The 19,871-nt window shown below is 43.7% G+C and overlaps 1 protein-coding gene across 7 annotated transcripts in view; it reads right to left on the bottom strand.

The window, feature by feature from the left end:
- Positions 1-19,871, bottom strand: part of SPIDR (scaffold protein involved in DNA repair) — a 401,999-nt gene that overhangs the window by 13,149 nt on the left and 368,979 nt on the right. For 6 of the 7 annotated variants that reach the window (XM_010351608.3, XM_074386636.1, XM_074386637.1 and 3 more), the window contains 5 exons: positions 13,836-13,923; positions 12,406-12,549; positions 12,255-12,314; positions 924-1,134; positions 161-313 (listed from right to left, as the gene is read on the bottom strand). In XM_010351608.3, coding sequence (XP_010349910.3) covers positions 161-313; positions 924-1,134; positions 12,255-12,314; positions 12,406-12,549; positions 13,836-13,923 — 656 coding nt within the window. The remainder of the gene's footprint in view (positions 1-160; positions 314-923; positions 1,135-12,254; positions 12,315-12,405; positions 12,550-13,835; positions 13,924-19,871) is intronic. The other variant, XM_010351611.3, reaches the window with a different exon arrangement.

Genomic DNA, 19,871 nt, shown 5'->3' with positions numbered 1-19,871 from the left:
CTCAAGTCTGATACCAAGAACAACTTCTGCTTTTGTTCCTTATGTATCCAGTGTTTGGAACGTAGTGGGTGCTCCACAAATCCTTGTTGAATAAATGACTAAATGCATATAAAGTAGTTAACAAAGTACAAATATCATTTCCTGTGAGAAGGCTGCCTACCTTGAACACTGCAGATGGAGTTGACAGGTGTGGCAGAGTCCAGACTGTCGAGTGTCACTGGGCCAGGCAGCTCACAGGAGCTTACACCAGAGCCCACACTCAAAAGGGGCTTCTGAAGCAAGAGGACAGTCCTTTCAGCACAAATAATCCGACCTGCCAACACAGACACTTCAGGTTATTGAAGCCTTGATGAAAAAAGTGAATTGTGCCAATAATGACAGTCTCCTTTGCTACCACTAGAGTCATGTAGGTGAAGGTGCAGGTATGAGACAGTCCAGCAGCACAATGCACTGTGTGTGCACACTCCAAACCCCGTGCGCAAAGCTAAAAAAGCACTCAGATGTGAGATTCAAGTCAATCCAGAAAGGGTCAATTACGTGGAATGTGAGTTATGTCTCAATAAAAATGTAAAAAAGACAGCTTAGGCAGGATTTTAGTTTGATCCCTGGAAAAGGGGGTTGGCTGATCTAACCATATGCATTTCTAACATTCTAGCTTTTGGTTTGTTTGTGGATTCTGCAGCAGTACAGGGGGCCACCAGCATACAATTCTGGAGTGAGCAATAGCATGTCCACAGAGCTGGTTCTGCCCAGGTGGCTGCTACAGGGTCAGTGAAGGCTGGTACATGGGCCATATCTGTGATGGGCTCCCCGAAGATGCCGGCAGTGTCCAAGCAACATGGAGGCATCCATAGGCCACAAGAGCTATTCTATGGACACCTATCAGCCGCCCCTGCAACCAAGCTGTGGAGAAGCAAGCATACCCTGGTCTCGGAGAGCATCTTTGAAGAGAATGCTGTAAGAGGCAGTCCCACCCAGTGCCTCCAGGACTTCAGAGTCCAGCACACACATGGGGGTCACATAGACCAGCAGGGTTCTGGGAAGCCTGGGGTCACTCTCCTCCTTTGTCTGCAGGGTGACGTCGGTCACCAGTAGCCAGATCTCCCTTTGCTCCAGAAGAAGCAGACTCTTTAGCTACAATTTGAAGACACAATAAAGATTAACTATCATATCAAAAATGTTTTAAAGGCATTTAAAAGCAAAAGTTATATACATACTAACAATTTAAGATGTTACTTTAAATATACTTTAAAACATACACTAGACTTTGCATATCTTGGTCACTAGCCCCATGTGCCCTGGGATCCTTGACCTTGCACCTGGTTAAAGGCCTCCTTCATTGGGAACAGGCCACACTTCCCTGGCAGCATTCCATTTGTTCACCGACCTCCTCAGGCAGAATCCATTATTCTTTTTCTCCTGGTCCTGTGTTTATATACTTAAGAGTGTTAATTACAATGTTGTTTCCTATCTAGTACATACATATTATTCTTTCCAGGCACTTTAAGTTTCCTCAGGGTTAGAAATAGATCTTACTTGCCCTCGGACTTTGTACAGGGCCTTGGTATAAAGCAGGTGTGGCAAATTTGTTGTGTCTGCAACAGGCTTTATTATTTTCTTTTCTTCTACATTTTTTCTTTTTCATTTTTTTCTTATCTGCAAAACTTGTAATGCCTTTTCAAGTTCCATTAAGCTGGTATTCTGCCCCTTCCTCTTGGTCAGGGCTTAGGATTCGGTAGATGCAAATGGAGCCAAGGATGGTAAGCAGGGGCAGGGCCTGAGAACATGGCTACTTGGGAGGTTCAGCTGGTGTTGCTGGCACAGATTGTGTGGTCAGGCTGAGCATTCCAAATGGGTGGTTAACAGGACTGGGCAGAGAAGGTCACTTGCATGGTCTGTAGTTGAGGTTTGGGATGAAGGAGATAGTCTACACTGTCAGGAGGTTGATTACACACAGGAAGCATGAATAAGTAATACTGAGGAAAATGAAGCCAAGCCTCTCACTGTTGGAAAAGGGAGTTATACATATAGAAACAGGGAAACTTAGAATAAATTCTGTGGTATTGCTCTACAGTTGGAAGTACTGGTATGAAATCATGATTTTAGATAGACAGAAATACAGCAGTAGATATGGTTATGTATGTGTGTACGTGGAAGAACACAGACACACGTTTCCTTCCTCTGTCCACTGAGAGGGCATAAAGGCAATGACATCCCAATAGCAGCAAGCCCACTTAGAACCCAGAACTTGGCTTCTAAATATCACTCTTAACCAGGCACACTGGCACAAGCTACTCAGGAGCAATCTCAGCTATTTGGGAGGCTGAGGTGGGAGAATCACTTGAGCTCAGGAGTTTGAGGCTGTGGTGCACCAAGATCGTGCCTACAAATAGCCACTACATTCCAGCCTAGTAAACATAGCAAGATGCCATCTCTGAAAAACTAACAAATACCATTCTCCATTAAAATCAACCAGAGCTTCTTGAAAAGATGGCTGATTCCAGAGCACAGAAAGCAAAAGATGAGTCTGACACATCTTACTGTGTCAAATAAGGAGGTACTCAAAGAATGATGGGGATGTGTCCAAAGGACACAGGGGACAGCTTAAATATGATAAAACTGAGCATCAAAATGAATACAATAAAAGATACAACTTGCTGAATAAAAGATGAATCCACTGGTCCATACTGATATAAATAAATAAGTGGGCTGGGTGCAGTGGCTTATGCCTGTAATCCCAGCAATTTGGGAGGCTGAGGTGGGAGGATTATTTGAGCCCAGAAGTTTGAGACCAGCTGGGGCAACAGAGTGAGACCCCATTTCTACAAAAAATAAAATAAAGCTGGGTGTGGTGGCAAGTGCCTGTAGTCCCAGCTACGTGGGCGGATGAGGTAGAGAATCGCTTGGGCCCAAGAGGTCAATGTTGCAGTCAGCTGTTACTGTACCACTGCACTCCAGCCTAGACGACAGAGCAAGACCCTCCTCTTAAAGAAAAAAAAAAGAAAGAAATTTAAAAAAATTGGTGAATATTTCAGGAGGGGCAAAGATTTCTATAAGGTTATTGAGGTTGGGAGTTCTGATAGTCTCCAAAGATTTTAGGTGCTCTTTGTAAATCATCTGGATTTGGCCAGTGGCCTCTCTTTCAATCTATTAATGAACCAGAATGGTCTAATCTCCTTTGAATTAACTACGAAATTATCTCTACCATTGGGGTTATGAACATAGTAACAATAAAATCATCTGTAAAACGACATCAATAACTAAAGCAGTACTACCACTACACTGTGAACATTTTATTAAAAATAGATTTCTTCTCTGGTCAGGCGTGGTGGCTCACGCCTGTAATCCCAGCACTTTGGGAGGCCAAGGCAGGTGGATTGCTTGAGGTCAGGAGTTCAAGACCAGCCTGGCCAACATGGTGAAATCCTACCTCTACTAAAAATAAAAAAATTAGCCAGGCGTGATGGTGAACACCTGTAATCCCAGTTATTCTGGGGGCTGACGCATAAGAATTGCTTGAACTCAGTAGGCAGAGTTTGCAGTGAACTGAGATCATACCTCTGCACTCCAGCCTGGGTGACAGAGCATCTCAAAAAAAAGAAAAAAAAATTGGTGAATATTTTGGAAGTTCTGACAGTCTCCAAAGATTTTAGATGCTCTTTGTAAATACTCTGGATTTGGCCAGTGGTCTCTCTTTCAATCTATTAATGAACCAAAATGTTCTCATCTCCTTTGAAATTAACTATGAAATTATCTCTTGGGCACGGTGGCTCATGCTTATAATCCCAGTACTTTTTTGGGAGTCCGAGATGAGCAGATAGCACCTGAGGTCAGGAGCTTGAGAACAGCCTGACCAACATGGAGAAACCTCATCTCTACTAAAAATACAAAATTAGCTGGACGTGGTGGTGCATGCCTGTAATCCCAGCTACTCAGGAGATTGAGGCAGGAGAATTGCTTGAACCTGGGAGGCAGAGGTTGTGGTGAGCTGAGATTGCGCTATTGCTCTCAGCCTGGGCAACAAGAGTGAGACTCCGTTTCAAAAAAAATAAAAAAAAGAAATTATCTCTACTATTGCAGTTATGAACAAAGTCATTAACAATAAAATAATCTGCACAAAGACATCAGTAACTGATTAAAGCAGCATTACCACTACACTGCTAAAATTTTATTAAAAATAGATTTCTCCTCTGACCAGGCACTGTGGCTCACCCCTGTAATCCCAGCACTTTGAGAGGCTGAAGCAGGCACAGGAGTTCGAGATCAGCCTGGCCAACATGGTGAAACCCTGTTTCTACTAAAAGTACAAAAATTAGGCTGGGCACAGTGGCTCATGCCTCTAATCCCAGCATGCTGGGAGGCCGAGGTGGATGGATCACCTGAGGTCAGGAGTTCAAGACCAGCCTGGCCAACACTGTGAAACCTGTCTCTACTAAAAATACAAACATTAGCTGGGTGTGGTGGCACATGCACAGAATTGCTTGAACCCGGAAGGCAGAGGTTTCAGTGAGCTGAGATTGCATCACTGCACTCCAGCCTGAGCGACAGAGTGAGACTCTGTCTCTCTCAACAAAACAAAACACAATGTCTGGCTACAGTGGCTCACACCTGTAATCCCAGCACTTCGGGAGGTCGAGATGGGCAGATCACGAGGTCAGGAGTTCGAGACCAGCCTGGCCAACATGGTGAAACTAATTTTCTGCTAAAAATACAAAAAATTAGCTGGGCATGGTGATAGGCACCTGTAATCCCAGCTACTCTGGAGACTGAAGTGGGAGAATCACTTGAACACAGGAGGTGGAGGTTGTAGTGAGCAGAGATCATGCCTGGGCATGCACTCCAGCCTGGGCAACAGAGCAAGACTCCTTCTCAAAAAAAAAACAAAACAGAACAAAAATTAGCCAGGCGAGTGGCAGATGCCTATAATCCCAGCTACTCAAGAGGCTGAGGCAAGAGAATTTCTTGAACCTGGGAGGCGGAGGTTACAGTGAGCTGAGATTGTGACAATGCACTCCAGTCTGAGTAACAGAGTGAGATTCTGTCTCAAAAAAAAAAAAAAAAAAAGTTTTCTTATTCATAATTGCCAAAACCTGGAAGCAACCAAAATGTCCTTCAGTAGGTAAATGAATAACTAAACTGAACTGTGTGGTACATCGGAATATTATTCTGTGCTCAAAAGGAAATGAGCTATCTAGCCATGAAAAGTCATGGAAACTTAAATGCATATTATTAAGTGAAAGAAGTCCATATGAAAGGCTACAGACTGTAAACTTACAATTTTATATAACATTCTGAAAAGTCAAAACTATGAAGACAGTAAAAATAATGTTTTCCACGGATTTGTGGGGAGGGGAATAAACAGGTGGAGTACAGGTTTTTAGGGCACTGAAACTACTCTGTATGATACTATGGTGGTAGATACATGTCATTACATACTTGTGCAAACCCATAAAATTACACTGCCAAGAGTGAACCCTCATGTAAACTGTGGACTCTGGGTGAGTATGGTGTGTCAATGTAGGTTCATTAGTTGTAAGCAATGTGCCGCCCTGGTAGGGATGTTTGTAATGGAGAGGGCATGCATGTGTGGGAGTAGATGGTGTGTGGAAAATCTCTGTACCTTCGTCTCAATTTTGCTGTGAACCTAAAACTGCTCTAAAAGAAAAAAGTCTAATAAAAATTTTTTTATATCAGGAAAAGTTTTTTTTTTTTTTTTTTTTTTTTTGAGATGGAGTCTTGCTCTGTTGCCCAGGCTGGAGTGCAGTGACACAATCTCACCTCACTGCAACCTCCACCTCCTGGGTTCAAGTGATTTTCTTGCCTCAGCTTCCCGAGTAGCTGGGATTACAGGCACCTGCCACCCATCATGCCCAACTAATTTTTGTATTTTTGGAGAGGGGGTTTCACAATGTTGGCCAGGCTGGTCTTGAACTCATGACCTCAGGTGACATACCCGCCTTGGCCCCCCAAAGTGCTGGGATTACAGGTGTGAGCCACTGCACCCAGCCCAGGAAAAGTATTTAAGTATAGATGATATAGACACCTATAATGCTAGTAATTATGCAAAAATATTATCAATGCAAATTTATCAGGAAAAAATAGATCTCTCCCATACAAATATGCCCAATTAATATCTGACAAAGGTGCAACAGCAATTTAATAGAGGAAGGATGATCTATCAATAAATGGTGATGGAATGAATAGATATCCAAAGGTGAAAAAATTAACCTTGACTTAAACCACGCACCTTATACAAAACCCAGCTGCAAACGCATCATGGACTTGAAGGTAAAGTGTAAAATTAAATATACTAGAAAAGAACACAAGAGAATAACTCTGGGACCTATGACTAGGCAAAGAGACTTGACTTCTCTTAGACTTGACAACAAAATTGTGACCTGTAAGAAGAAAATTTGGTAAATCTGACCACATCAAAATTAAAAACTTCTACTATGTAAAAAAACCATTAAAAGGATGAAAATATAATTTACAGATCCCCAGAAAATATTTGCAAATCCTGTATCTGACAAAGGATTTGTACTTAGAAAATAGAACTTTAAAGACTCAACAATAAACTAACAAGCAATCCAATCAGACAATGGTCAAAAGACGTGAACAGGCATTTTACCAAAGAGGACATACGGATGGTAAGCAAACATATGAAAGGTGTTCAGCACTATCAGTCATTTGGATGAATCTCCAGATAATACTGTTAGCTGACACCTTATATTCTTTAATTATTATTATTATTTTTTGAGACAGAGTCTTGTTTTGTCGCCTAGGCTGGAGTGCAGTAGAGCAATCTTGGCTCACTTCAACCTCTGCCTCCTAGGTTCAAGTGATTTTCCTACCTCAGCCTCCCGAGTAGCTGGAACTACAGGTGTGCACCACCATGCCCAGTTAATTTTTTGGTTTTAGTAGAGATGGGGTTTCACCATGTTGGCCAGGCTGATCTCCAACTCCTGACCTCAGATGATCTGCCTGCCTCGGCCTCCCAACATGCTGGTATTACAGATGTGAGCCGTGGCACCCAGCCTAATTAAAAAAAAATTTAAATAGAGATACAGCCTCACTATGTTGACCAAGGTGGTCTTGGGCTCTCCTGGCCTCAAGTGATCCTTCTGTCTCAGCCTCCCAAAGTGCTGAGATGACAGGTGTGAGCCACCATGCCTGGCCACTGCTAACACCTTGATTTCAGACTTCTGGCCTCTGGAAGTGTGAGAGAATACATTTCTATTGTTCTAAGCTACCTAGTTTTTGGAACTTTACACGGTAATCCTAGGAAACTAATACAGATACATATTGCATGTAACAATTTTAAGATAACATAGTTATAATGACAGAGAACATGTGAGTGGTTGCCAGGGCTAGGGGAAGAAAAAGGATGGACATGGCTATAAAGGGGAACACGGGGATTGGTGGTGATGATGGCACAGCAGAGGATTCTGACTGCAGTGACGGTGATGCAAGGCTGAACACATGACAAAGCTGCACAGAAGCGTGCGTGCGTACACACACACAGTGCACGCATGGCTGCTTAAACCTGAATGGGCTCCATGCATTGTGACCATGTCAGTTTCTTTGTTTTAGTTTTTACTGTGGTTACTGTCGGTGTGGGATACTGGTATGGGGGTGGAGGGGTGCACTAGACCCCCTTGTATATTTCTTTGCAACCTACTGTGAAATTGTAATTATTATAAAATAAAGGTTAAATAAGAAAACTATCTTTTTCCCCTCATTAGTATAAAGGAAATACAACTGGATTTTTTTTTTTTTTTTTTTTTTTGAGACAGGGTCTTACTCTGTCACCCAGGTTAGAGTGCAGTGGTGCAATCACAGCTCACTGGAGCAACTTCTTGGGCTCGAGGGATCCTCTCATGCCAGCCTCCCAGGTAGCTGGGATGATAGGGATGCAGCACCATGCCTGGCTAATTTTTTATTTTTTGTAGAGATGGGGTGGTGCTATGTTGCCTAGGCTGGTCTGGAACCTCTGACCTCAAGAGATCCTCTTGCCTCTGCCTCCCAAAGTGCTAAGATGACAGGTGAGAGCCACTACAACTGGTCTGGGTCTGTCTTTATGACTCAAGTTCCAGCAATGACTCATGGTGCCATCCTGAAAGTCAATCTTCATTGCCAAGGATGCAGGCCACTGGCTTAACCATGGACTGGCCCCAGGACTCCGCATATTTCAATTCATTCTTTTTTTTTTTTTTTGAGACGGAGTTTTCGCTCTTGTTACCCAGGCTGGAGTGCAATGGCGCAATCTCGGCTCACCACAACCTCCGCCTCCTGGGTTCAGGCAATTCTCCTGCCTCAGCCTCCTGAGTAGCTGGGATTACAGGCACGCACCACCATGCCCAGCTAATTTTTTGTATTTTTAGTAGAGACGGGGTTTCACCATGTTGACCAGGATGGTCTCGATCTCTTGACCTCGTGATCCACCCGCCTCGGCCTCCCAAAGTGCTGGGATTACAGGCTTGAGCCACCGCGCCCGGCTTCAATTCATTCTTGAGACAGTTGGTTTCTGGTGATTCTCTTACACAGAAAAGCAGACTACTGGAGACAGACAGAATTTCGGTGGATCATGGAACCTGTTTTACTGGGTTCCGGGTCTTTGTTTTGTGGATATAGGACCACTGATTCCTAGGCACACATACTAACTGGAAGCCACGCTTGCTGAAAGCTGCACCTGCACTGGCCTGTTTCTTGGACAGGGGGAGATTAACATATCTTCTCTACCTCCCTGAGGGCGGCCCCTTCACAGGGCAAGCTGATGACCTGCTTTACCCTTCGTCTCTCTCTGCCGCAGAGCTCCCCTGTAACTGGCTTTGGTGCATTTTGACACTTGCTTTCTTTACTTTCAACCTTGGTCTCAGAGGGCCGTGGGCAGGAGTGTGGGCTGCAACTGCCACGTGACTGTTCTGGGGACAGCACCCCGCTGTGGGTGAATGGCGCCCGCACAGCAACAGCCTGGCCTATGATCCAGAAGAGCAGGAAGTGCCAGAGGCCAAGGGCATCCCCCCACACACCGAGTCTTCTCAAGGTGGGCAGAGGAGGGTGAAATCAATCTTGGGTCTCCATGGGATTGGAAAGTATGAGACACAGCACGCGCCCTACCTAGTCCTTGCTGGGAGCCCTGTCCTACTATCTGCTGAGCCGGACACTGGGGTGCTCACAGGGAGCACCACCGAAGGATCCATGTCAGTCATTCTCTAATTCTTCATGAGAGGCACTGATCAGCTGTCAAATGATGAAAAGGGGAACAGATGAAGAGAAACAAAGGAAAAACAGTATTTCAAAACTCCTAAATTCATCCTAGAATAATCCACTACGGTGAAAGAATGTCATACTCATTTAACAGACAAGGACACGAGGCAAGGTGGTGAAGTACCTGCACAAGCTCGGCCAGCATGTGGCTGGGGGTGGGGGCATGTTGCATCCCTGCCCCACCCCCAGGGCTCCAGGTAACTGAGGGACAGTGGAGCCAGGAGGCACCGTGGGACACTGGGCTGAGTAAGAGTTAGGAAACCCACACCAGGCTCCACCAGGGTTTGGTCGTGTGTATCAAAGACAGCAGGTAACCAGGCCTAGCCTTGGTCTTCTCCACTTGGAATTAGGAACAGTGACACTAATGTTGCTGAGATAAAATGATATATACATAAGAATGGTTTGAAAATCTGAAAAATCCCTCACTGAAATGAAAGGTGGTGAAGTATTGATAATAAAAAATAAAGACCTAAATGTGGTTCATTTATCTTCATAACTCAGCCCTCTGATTTCTCTTTCTGTGAGCAACACTCTATTTGCTGGAGAACAATAGCTAATTCACAGGTTAAGCTGCAGAAACACACACACACTTTCTGCAGAGAAGGATAGGAAACACAACTGACAGTTACTAGTGTATCTTCTAAAGCACACTCCCTACATCTGAAATGCAAATATTAAATTGAGAGAAAGCCTTAAAGTACTTTCATACAATGGTCATATGGATCAGTGCTGTGTTCTTCCACAGTGCCTATGGCATCCTCAGGTAACAAGCTTGTACCCTACTCAGTAGCCGTCAAGAGATGGCCCTCCCCGTCTCCTCTCTCTGACACAGCCTGCACTGCACATTCAGTACAAACTTCAGGACACCTGGAGACACTCAGGTTATCTTTTTTTATTTTTATTTTTTGAGGTGGAGTCTTGCTGTCGCCTAGGCTGGAGTGCAGTGGTGCAATCTCACCTCACTGCAACCTCTGCCTCCCGGGTTCAAGTAATTCTCTGCCTCAGCCTCCTGAGTAGCTGGGATTACAGGTGCTTGCCACCATGCCAGGCTCATTTTTTATTTTCAGTAGAGATGGGGTTTCACTGTCTTGGCCGGCCTGGTCTTGAACTATTGATCTCAGGTGATCCACCCACCTCAGCCTCTCAAAGTGCTGTGATTATAGGCACGAGCCACCGTGCCTGGCCAGGTTGTGTTTCTGTGTCACAGCTCCTGTGCCCTGTAGCCATGTTTAGCACCTGAAGAACATCAGTAAACCGTGGCCTGTGGGCTAATCCAGCCTGACCCCTGCTTATTTGTGGCCTGCCAGCTAAGTATGGTGTTTATATTTATTTAAGGTTCTTACATTTTCAAATGGCTAAAAAACCGTAAGAATATTTTGTGACAAGTAAAAATTATGTTAATTTCAAATTTTGGTGTCTGTAAATAAAGGTTTCTGAAACACAGCCCTGCTCATTCATGAATGACAACATGGCTGCTTTTACGCTGCAAGGTGGAGCTGAGTAGTTGCTATGAAAATGATACAACCCAAGAAGCCTAAAATATTGACTATCTAGTCCTTTACGGAAAGAGTTTTCCTACTTATTCCTGATGCCGATGAAAGAGAAATTGATTTAACATGCTTGTGATAATAATGATTTAATGACACTTGTATATATGCAACTCATCCAGAACTTGACTAGAAGTTAAGAAACATACTCTTTTAAGTCACTCTCTTGTTCTACCACTGCCTAAGAGTAATCTGAGAAATGCAAAGAATTTGTTCAAAATAAATGCATGACAGAAAATAACTCTGGATAACTTAAGGGGAAGAGAAAGGCTCCAAAACCAGGCAGCTGAATTGGGTTGTATGCAAGCATGAATGCTTTGTAGAGATTCGTACCAAGTGTGTTGGGGTGAAATGGCACAAGGTCTGGGTGTACCTTAGCATACTTCAGCAACAAAAAGAAAAGTGAGGGGTGTGAGTGTCAGATCTTGATAACCAGGCATAGTATGGTGAGAAGACAGCCCCTGGTGCTACCCCCACCACTGTGCCCTGCCTTGAGGTGCACTGGGGTGCCTGGCTGAGGTTGCTGGCGCAGGCACCAGCCTCCTGCCCTCCCTTGAGACTCCTTTCTGGGCAATTCCTGGGTATTCTGGCCTGGCTGGTAGCTGGTGATCCACCGACAGCCCGTGTGAGTGCAGACACCAGGGACCTGGTTTGTTCCACTCAGACACCCCTGAGAAGGCAGTGCGTGGGGCACTCGCTCTCTCCTGCACCTGCTGCACATTGCCCATTACTGGACAAGAGTTTAACAAACAGGATGTTCTCAATGCCTCTTGGGTGATTAGACCTACACAGATGCTTCTGTAGGAGGTAAGGGCCAGCAGAGGTTTCTTGCAGAACATAGTTCGTGCATTCAAACTGGCAAGCACATAGCCTTCCCTCCTCTACTCCTAGCTGATTGACAGCAAGCTCAGCTAGGCCACTGCTCTCTAGAGTAGCCCAAGGCCTCATAGGGACCATGGGGTAGGATGGGGTGCTTTCAGTTTCGAAGGCTGTACAAGTTCCCAGAAGTAGCTGAGCTCAATCCTGAGATTCCCACTTCCACCCCACAAATGAGGTTTCTGCATCTCTTTCCTTTCTTCAACCTGCCCAAGTGTCAGAAAAGAATGAGCATTATTGGGCTGGGAAGCTTTGGAGACAAGGTTGTCTGGGTCTTACACCCCAGGGCTTGGCACAGTGGCTGGTAGTTGGCACCTGTAAATGGAATGGATTTACTGCCACTTCAGTATATGGGGCATGCTTAACTGGACTTTAAATTTTTGGCAAGCCATTAATTTCCAAGGGAGATTACCCTTTAATAAACCTCTAACACCGTGTGTGCGTTTGTGTGTGTGTGTGTGTATGTGTGTGTGTGTGTGTGTGTGTGTGTGTGAGAGAGAGAGAGAGAGAGAGAGAGAGAGAGAGAGAGACAGAAAGAGAGACTGAGAGACTGAGAGAGCTTACCTGTGGTCTTTGATAAATCACCCTGGCATAGAAACTACAACGGGTACCAAGATCATTCATCTGGAAAGGAATTAGAAAAGGTTGGCAGCATTACAGGAAGCACACAGACACGGCTGGTACCTAAAGAACCTGGTGGAAACAAAGACATTACCTGGAAAATGTCTCTTAAGCAGCGAGTAACTGGAGGCTGGTAAAGGTTAGAAATAGGGTCTCCGTCAATTATATCAATCTGTCCCAGACTCGGTTGAGCTGTGAGGATATAACATAAGGCTGGAGGAGGTAGATGAGTTTTTATCTGTTTAAATGAGGCAAAGGTAGAAGGTGAATGTATTGTTAAAAGACTCAATACATGATTAAAATATCCTCTTTAATATAGACATATTTGCTTACAGATGTGTCCTCTCTCTGGAATGCTATACAGTGAATGAATTACATTGTTTACTTCCGGGACCAAGCATGAGAACTTCTATACTTATGAACCTATTAACAATTCAAGATATCACTTGAGAAATCTTTCAGGGTATACTGAAAATATCATCTAGAAATTAATTCCTAAGTAATCTAGAAATGGGCTTTTTTTTTTTTTGAGATGGAGTTTCATTCTTGTTGCCTGGGTTAAAGTGCAATGGCATGATCTTGGCTCACCACAAACTCTGCCTCCTGGGTTCAAGGGATTCTCCTGCCTCAGCCTTGCGAGTAGCTGGGATAACAGGCATGCTCCACTCTGCCTGACTAATTTTGTGTGTGTTTGTGTGTGTGTGTGTGTGTGTGTGTGTTTTCTCCTGTGATAAAATTCCTCTTGGCAGGCTCATAATTTTGTGTTTTTAGTAGAGATGGGGTTTCTCCATGTTGGCCAGGCTGGTCTCGAACTCCCGACCTCGGATGATCCACCCACCTTGGCCTCCCAAAGTGCTGGGATTACAGGCATGAGCCACCACGCATTTTGACAACTATTATGCTGTTTGACACAGTACAGAGTCACAGGCTTAGAAGTTAGCCATGACCTAAGGAAGATGTTTTGTTTTGGGAGCTCTGGCCCACAGCAGCAGTTGTCTAGCATATGGAGGAAAGGCTCAGGAGGGAGAGGAGGGAACAGTTTTAATCCATTTTGCTTCTTCTTAGACACTATCATAAGCAAGCAGGACAATGGAAGTCCCTAGCTACCCAGGAGGTTGTACGAATGTCTATGGATTATATTGAGTTCCTGCTCTAATTGGTAACTGAGTGTTGGTTCTGTGAGTGACTAGAAGTTCGTGGGAAAAATTCTATGTCTACTTTAGTACGAGGCTGAGACCCCAATTGTTCCAACAGCATGTGAGGGTTGTGGTTTAAGCATTCATCACAAGTTAACATCAAGAAAATGTTGTGCAGCACAGTAGGGAAGAGCTTGGTCTCCAGGGACCTGAATCCCAATCCTGGCTCATATTCATGGGTCACCACAAAGGAACTGGCTGCATGGGGGTTCTTCATTGCCACCGGAGCAGGGGACACAGACCGTGTGGGTGGCAGTGACGATGACTGGCTTGGTACCTGGCATGGAGTAGCCCACAACTGGGGAAGTTTTCCCAATGCTGGGCTTACCTCTTCACAGGGCTGGTCATGGCCAGGTGTTTTCAGAGTTATTGCTGGGGGCCACAGGGTATCAATCAGACTGAAGATCCCTGCTGTCCTGGAACAAGAAAAGTCAAAGGTATTCATCATCAAACGTCCCTTCCTAAGTATTTGGTCAGTGAGCTGTAGAATGCTTAACAGACTCTAATGTCTAATGCCACGAAGCTACAATTCGAGATGTGTGGTGATTCAGATGGGGAAGAAAGAAGGCAGACAAATGGACAGACACTGTGGGAAACCAACTGCAAAAGAGTAAGAACCTGCTCCCTAAATTAGGATCCATCCACACAGTGAAATATTATACAGTCACTGAAATGGTTACAAAGAAAATATTTACGGACATGGAAACATGTTTATGATACCCTAAGAAAAAAGCAGGCAATAAATTAACTTTCTCTCTCTCTCTCTCTCTCTCTCTGTGTACCTATGCATGCATTTATATATATTAAACCAAAGAAAAAGACTGAAGCCTGTAAGAATGTTTTTAGTGGTTATCTGAGTAGAGCCTGGAGGTGATACTTACTTTCTTACGTTGGAGTGGGTATTTTGTATATGTTCCCCAAACAGCTAAGTATTACTTATGTAAGAAAAGTTATGTGGGCTGGATAAGGTGGCTCATGCTTGTAATCCCAGCCCTTTGGGAGGCCGAGTCAGGTGGATAACCTGAGGTCAGCAGTTCGAGACCAGCCTGGCCAACATGGTGATACCCCATCTCTACTAAAAATACAAAAATTAGCTGGGTGTGGTGGCAGGTACCTATAATCCCAGTTACTTGGGAGGCTGAGGAGGAGAATCACTTGAACCTGGGAGGCGGAGGTTGCAATGAGTTGAGATTGCACCACTGCCCTCCAGCTGGGCAAGAAGGAAACTCCATCTCAAAAAAGAAAGAAAGAAAGAAAGAAAAGTTATCTGAAGTAAAAAAAAAAAAAAAGTTACCTGAAGTAAAAAAAGTTACGACTTCACTTATATGGCTCTCACCTTAGATCTGACTGAACTTCTGAGACCTGGCTCTAACCTTTACCTGAGCCCCTTGTTAACAGAGATGGGGAATAGCAGGGCCCCTGGAATCAAGAAACTCATCTAGTGGTAAGTTCTGCCTTTTATATACTGTGAGACCTTGAGAAAATGCTAAGACCTTGTGTCAGCCCTTCTGGGAAACCAGGGGGATGCTGCTGGCATTACTGCAAGGGATAAAGGAAGTAAAGAACGTATGTGTAGCACCTACTAGGGTTTCTATGCTCAGAGTGAGTGCCCACCACATCAGCCACTTGACGTTACTCTAGTTATCAGTTGTCATTGCTAAAGCCATAAACTTTTATGCTGCTTTTTGATCAAAAATCTGCCCAGTTTAAGACAGGATTTTAATCCTGGTGTTACTTTGTGAAGAAACAGAGTAAAATTAAGATGAAATTCAGTAAAATTAAGTAAAATTTATTCATGATAAAAGATGAATGAAAAAAATGGTCTTCTTTTTTAGAAAAATAAACAACTGGTATAAAAATTATTTTTTTTTTTATACAACCTTTTCTAGACAGTGGCAGAGTACTTATCAATTTTTCTAAAATTTTGGAGTTTCCCAAAAAGTGTTCTGTGGAGTGTAACCTACGAGAACAGAACTCTGTGGCCAGCACTGCTGTGTGGTGTATCTGCGGCTGGCAGGACACTCACATGCTACGGTGGGACTGGACATGGCGGAGGGCCCAGAGAGCCTTGTGTAAAAGGTGCCTGTGGCATACTGTTTTAAACCAAAGCTTCTCCTGTTTTTAACCATGAAACCCTTTTTGGTGTCATCACTAATCACGTCCTGAGAAACTAGTGTTCTCTTGGAATTCTCTTTGATAAATGCTGTTCTGGAAGCACACAGCCATAGGAAGGTTCTATTTAAATTTAATGACTTCTGTTTATTTAGAAGATGCTACCAGCTAATTCAAAGATGTTAGACATATTATAATTTATATTTCATGCAAGATGCTTAGCTGAAGAATGGCTATGAGTTAAATAAAATGCCTAGTGTCATAAAAAATCAGCTTCTCTACTGTTTTTAAAAACTTATTTTTAAGGAGAGATAATGGTTTGGATGGCTCCTATTGCCCTGTGAAGCAGAATCATCTGGGGGCAGCTCACAAATTCATTTAAACGACTACAGCCCGTGCTGGAAACAGACTTGGTGCAGAAGCTCATTTTCAGCAAGTTAAAGTGTATTGTTCCTCCCACTGCAATTCATTCTTTACTATTAATTTTGCATAAGAATTCATTTGTTACATAGGAAACATTCTTTTAAAAAAGTGATCCTTTAAAAATATGTTTAAGCAACAAATAAGTTGTCTGACAGGGGAGTGGTTATGATAAGTCTGTCTTTTCAAAAATTAATAAACGTTTTCATTTAAAAAATTTAAAATATAGGCCAGGTGCAGTGGCTCGCGCCTGTAATCCCAGCACTTTGGGAGTTCGAGGCAGGCAGATCATAAGGTCAAGAGATTGAGACCATCCTGGCCAATGGTGAAACCCAGTCTCTATTAAAAAATACGAAAATTAGCTGGGTGTGTTGGTGCACACCTGTAATCCCAGCTACTCAGGAGGCTGAGGCGGGAGAATTGCTTGAACCCAGGAGGCGGAGATTGCAGTGAACTGAGATTGCACCACTGCACTCCAGCCTGGCGCCTGGCAACAGAGTGAGGCTCTGTCTCAAAAAAAAAAAAAAAAATTAAATATAAAGTAAATGTTTAATTATGGAAAAAAAGGAACATACAGATTACTTCATTATGCTTATGATTTGATATCATTATGTTGGAATAAATTTCTTCGGTTATACCTTAATTTATAGATTGCATAAAATGAGTCTGCAGACAAATTTGGGTCATTAATCTGTGACAACAAAAGTTTGTGGTGCAGACAAGGAGAGAAACAGGTGGCTGTCCTACCCACCAGGCCCCCAGTTTGGCAGGCTCTGCAGCAGTCAGCAGCTCTCCCAGCAGCTCCCACAGAACTCCCTTCCAGAGAGCACGGGTGGAGGTCAAGTCAGCTGCCCATCGCTGAAGGGAGAACCACGTTTCCCGCCACTCTCAGTCACAGTTCATCCAACCTCTAAAAATCAGCTGTGTTTGAAGAGCAGCAAGAACGGGGCTGGGGTGGTACAGGGCACACGGAGAAGGAAGGAGGCAGCAGGGTACAGGCAGGCAACGGGGACAAGCTGGGAGCCTCCTCTGTGCACCCACCTGGGGGCTGCAGCAGATCCGCCTGCACGCACAGGCTGTAGAACATGCTGCTCCTGGAAGTGGGAGGTGGGAGGCGGGAGGCCTGGCAGGAGCCCACACAAGATTTCCTAAAGTCACGCTCAGGAAGCTGAAAGACTTTCAGTGCTATGTTTTTATTTTAGTAACCAGTGTACTTTTTAAGTAGAAAGATATCAAGATCTATAGACGTTAAAATTATATCTATCAAATTATACTTAAAATGGTTAAAATAATAAATTTCATGTTATTTTACCACAATGAAAATTATATTTACCATAAAAATAAATACTACGTGTTGTTTCTTCTTCTTTTTTTCCAACAGGGTCTCCCGCTCTGTCACCCAGGCTGGAGCCATGATGCAATTATGGCTCCCTGAGGCCAACCCTAAGACTATTTTCAAGTCTTCCACACTCTTTAAAGCAAGGCTACTCCGACAGGTGACTAGTCACTGAAGTGTAAGAGGCACTTTCTGAGAACATGTTCTCACTTATAAAAAAAAGCCCTTGGAGTACCCCTCAGGAGAGATAAAATAAGGACGGGGGTACCACATCACTTACATCTCATGAGGGCCCATGGAGAGACTGAGACTGGGCTGTACTGGAGATGACGGCCATGTGGAAGGGGGTCCTGCCAACTCATGTCCTCCAGGCTGGGCCTGCACACTCCAAACTCATGATGCTGCGGGTGATGTGCATTTGCTTGGAGGAATGCTGGCCACAGAACCGACGACAGAGTGGACAAGGTATACCTTCCATCCACTGTGGAAGTTCCGAATCTCTCTCGGCCTCAATTTCCTCCCTTGTAAGATTCTGTAATTCTCTAATTCCTAATGCTGCTGCTGTTCCTCACTGACATGTGCCTCTGTTTGAGGGGGGAAGATGGTTCGAAAGTCTCCAGTGCTAGATGTGGGTGGTGAAGTTGACACCTTTCTCTGCAAGCGTGGCAGCATGGGGTGCTAGAAACAGCCAGTCATCTGCATTAAGTGCCTTCTGCAGGCTGACAGGTGAGCTTGGTTGACTGAAGGCTTTCTGTGTTACAAAGGGCTCTCTGGTGCAAAAGAGAATTGCACCTGAACATTTCCAATCTATTTGTAATGAAAAATTTACAAAGACAGAATAGCTATCTTTAACTTTAAAAAGCATTTTCAAATTTGTTGTTTTAGTAATTACCAGATCCTTGAGAGAGAGAAAAAGTACTCTAAACATTATAAAGGGTTAGGAATGAACCAATCGGGCTATTTATATGGAGCGAAGTTAATTTCTTAGAATGAAAAAAAATCAATTTTCTTGCCTGAATTTTGTTGTTGGTAAGATATTTTGGGAGCTGTCAAAATCTAAGTAGAAAAGACACAAATCACAAAGGAAGAGAACCAACTTGAGACCATCTCCAGAAAAAATTTACGAATTCAGTTCAAAAGTTGGAAGTGATGTCAATGCACAGATGTTTCTCCTGAGGAAACTAGAGCCGAGGTCTCCCATTGTGCAACAAGAAAGGTGAACGGAACAGAGTGAGCTACCCAGGTGCAGAGAACCTCAACTGGGTACCTCCATTTCCTGAATTCCTAAAAAGGCAGCCCCTGTATCACCCATGGGCTCAGAAGTGAGGATGACGCAAGTTCTGGGGCAATGGAGGTCGGCTGCAGACCAAGAAGAGAGTGGGAGTGGGCACCACACCCAAGAGGAGTCTCAGAAACACACAACACATGAAGGAAGCAGGGTTTCTGCCTCACTGCCATTGAAACAATGTGAAATTTACGTATTTCTATACATATTTTACGGATATTTTGGCGCAGCAAATTATCTGCTTCCTCTGGCCTCATTATAGCTGGTGTTATTTACCTTGATCGGTAGATGACAAATGTCATTTGGAAAACCAACCATTCAAAGTAAGGGCAACCAAGATTTCCACACTCCAGCCTACTGGAAGAAAGTAAACATAGAAAGTCGTTGCACACTGGAACATAAGCTGATATTACCAGCTTGCTTGACTATTCTCTTAGTTATTGCAGGGTTTATTTTTTCCAGTGGATACTGTCTCATGTAACTACTCTGAAATCTTCACAGGGCAATTTAAAACTGCCTGAATCGCTTTCTTTTGGGTGTTGATAGAGTGGAAACTGCTCTAGATTTAAGCCACAATGGCGCTGTGGACAACAGGAAATGGGACGATAGCAAGTAAGGAAGCACCTGTCCCTCGACAGAATCATCCTCAGAGAGCTCAGAATCATTTTTTTTTAACCAAGCATATATTTTGCCTATAGAATGTTCTTAAAATTTGTCATGTTGCTGCTAATTTCTCTGTACCTATTACTATGGTAGGACTCTTATCTCTCCAAGATAGTTCATTTGGGTAGTGGAATACTTCAGACTAGTTAGTCATTCACAAAGTGGAGTCTAGGGTTTGCTTGAGGTTCCGAGAGCCTTCAGGCAGGTTACAGGCCAAAACTATTTTCTGCTAATCCTTTATTTTTCTTACTCACTTCCATTCTCTCACGAGTGTACAGTGGTGTTTTCTAGAGGCTCATATGTGATATTACAACAGACTGAAGGTGGAGCACAGATGATGATCCATCATCTCCTGTTCAACCAGTGAAGAGACCTGCAAAACACAGGGCAATGCCACTCTCATCCCTAAATACTAGTTTTCGTGTTTTAGGAAATATGTTTCATAAAAAAAATGTTATTTAGGTTGTCATATAATGGGTTTATTACAGACACTTTTAGGTAAATTAATGCGTTAAATCTTTTTCAGTTTTAATTTTTAATACAGTAAA

This window comes from Saimiri boliviensis, chromosome 15 (assembly GCF_048565385.1).
Source record: "Saimiri boliviensis isolate mSaiBol1 chromosome 15, mSaiBol1.pri, whole genome shotgun sequence".
NCBI lineage: Eukaryota > Metazoa > Chordata > Mammalia > Primates > Cebidae > Saimiri > Saimiri boliviensis.
Note: the sequence above shows the minus strand (reverse complement) of the source record. Positions and strands in the feature narration are given on the sequence as shown.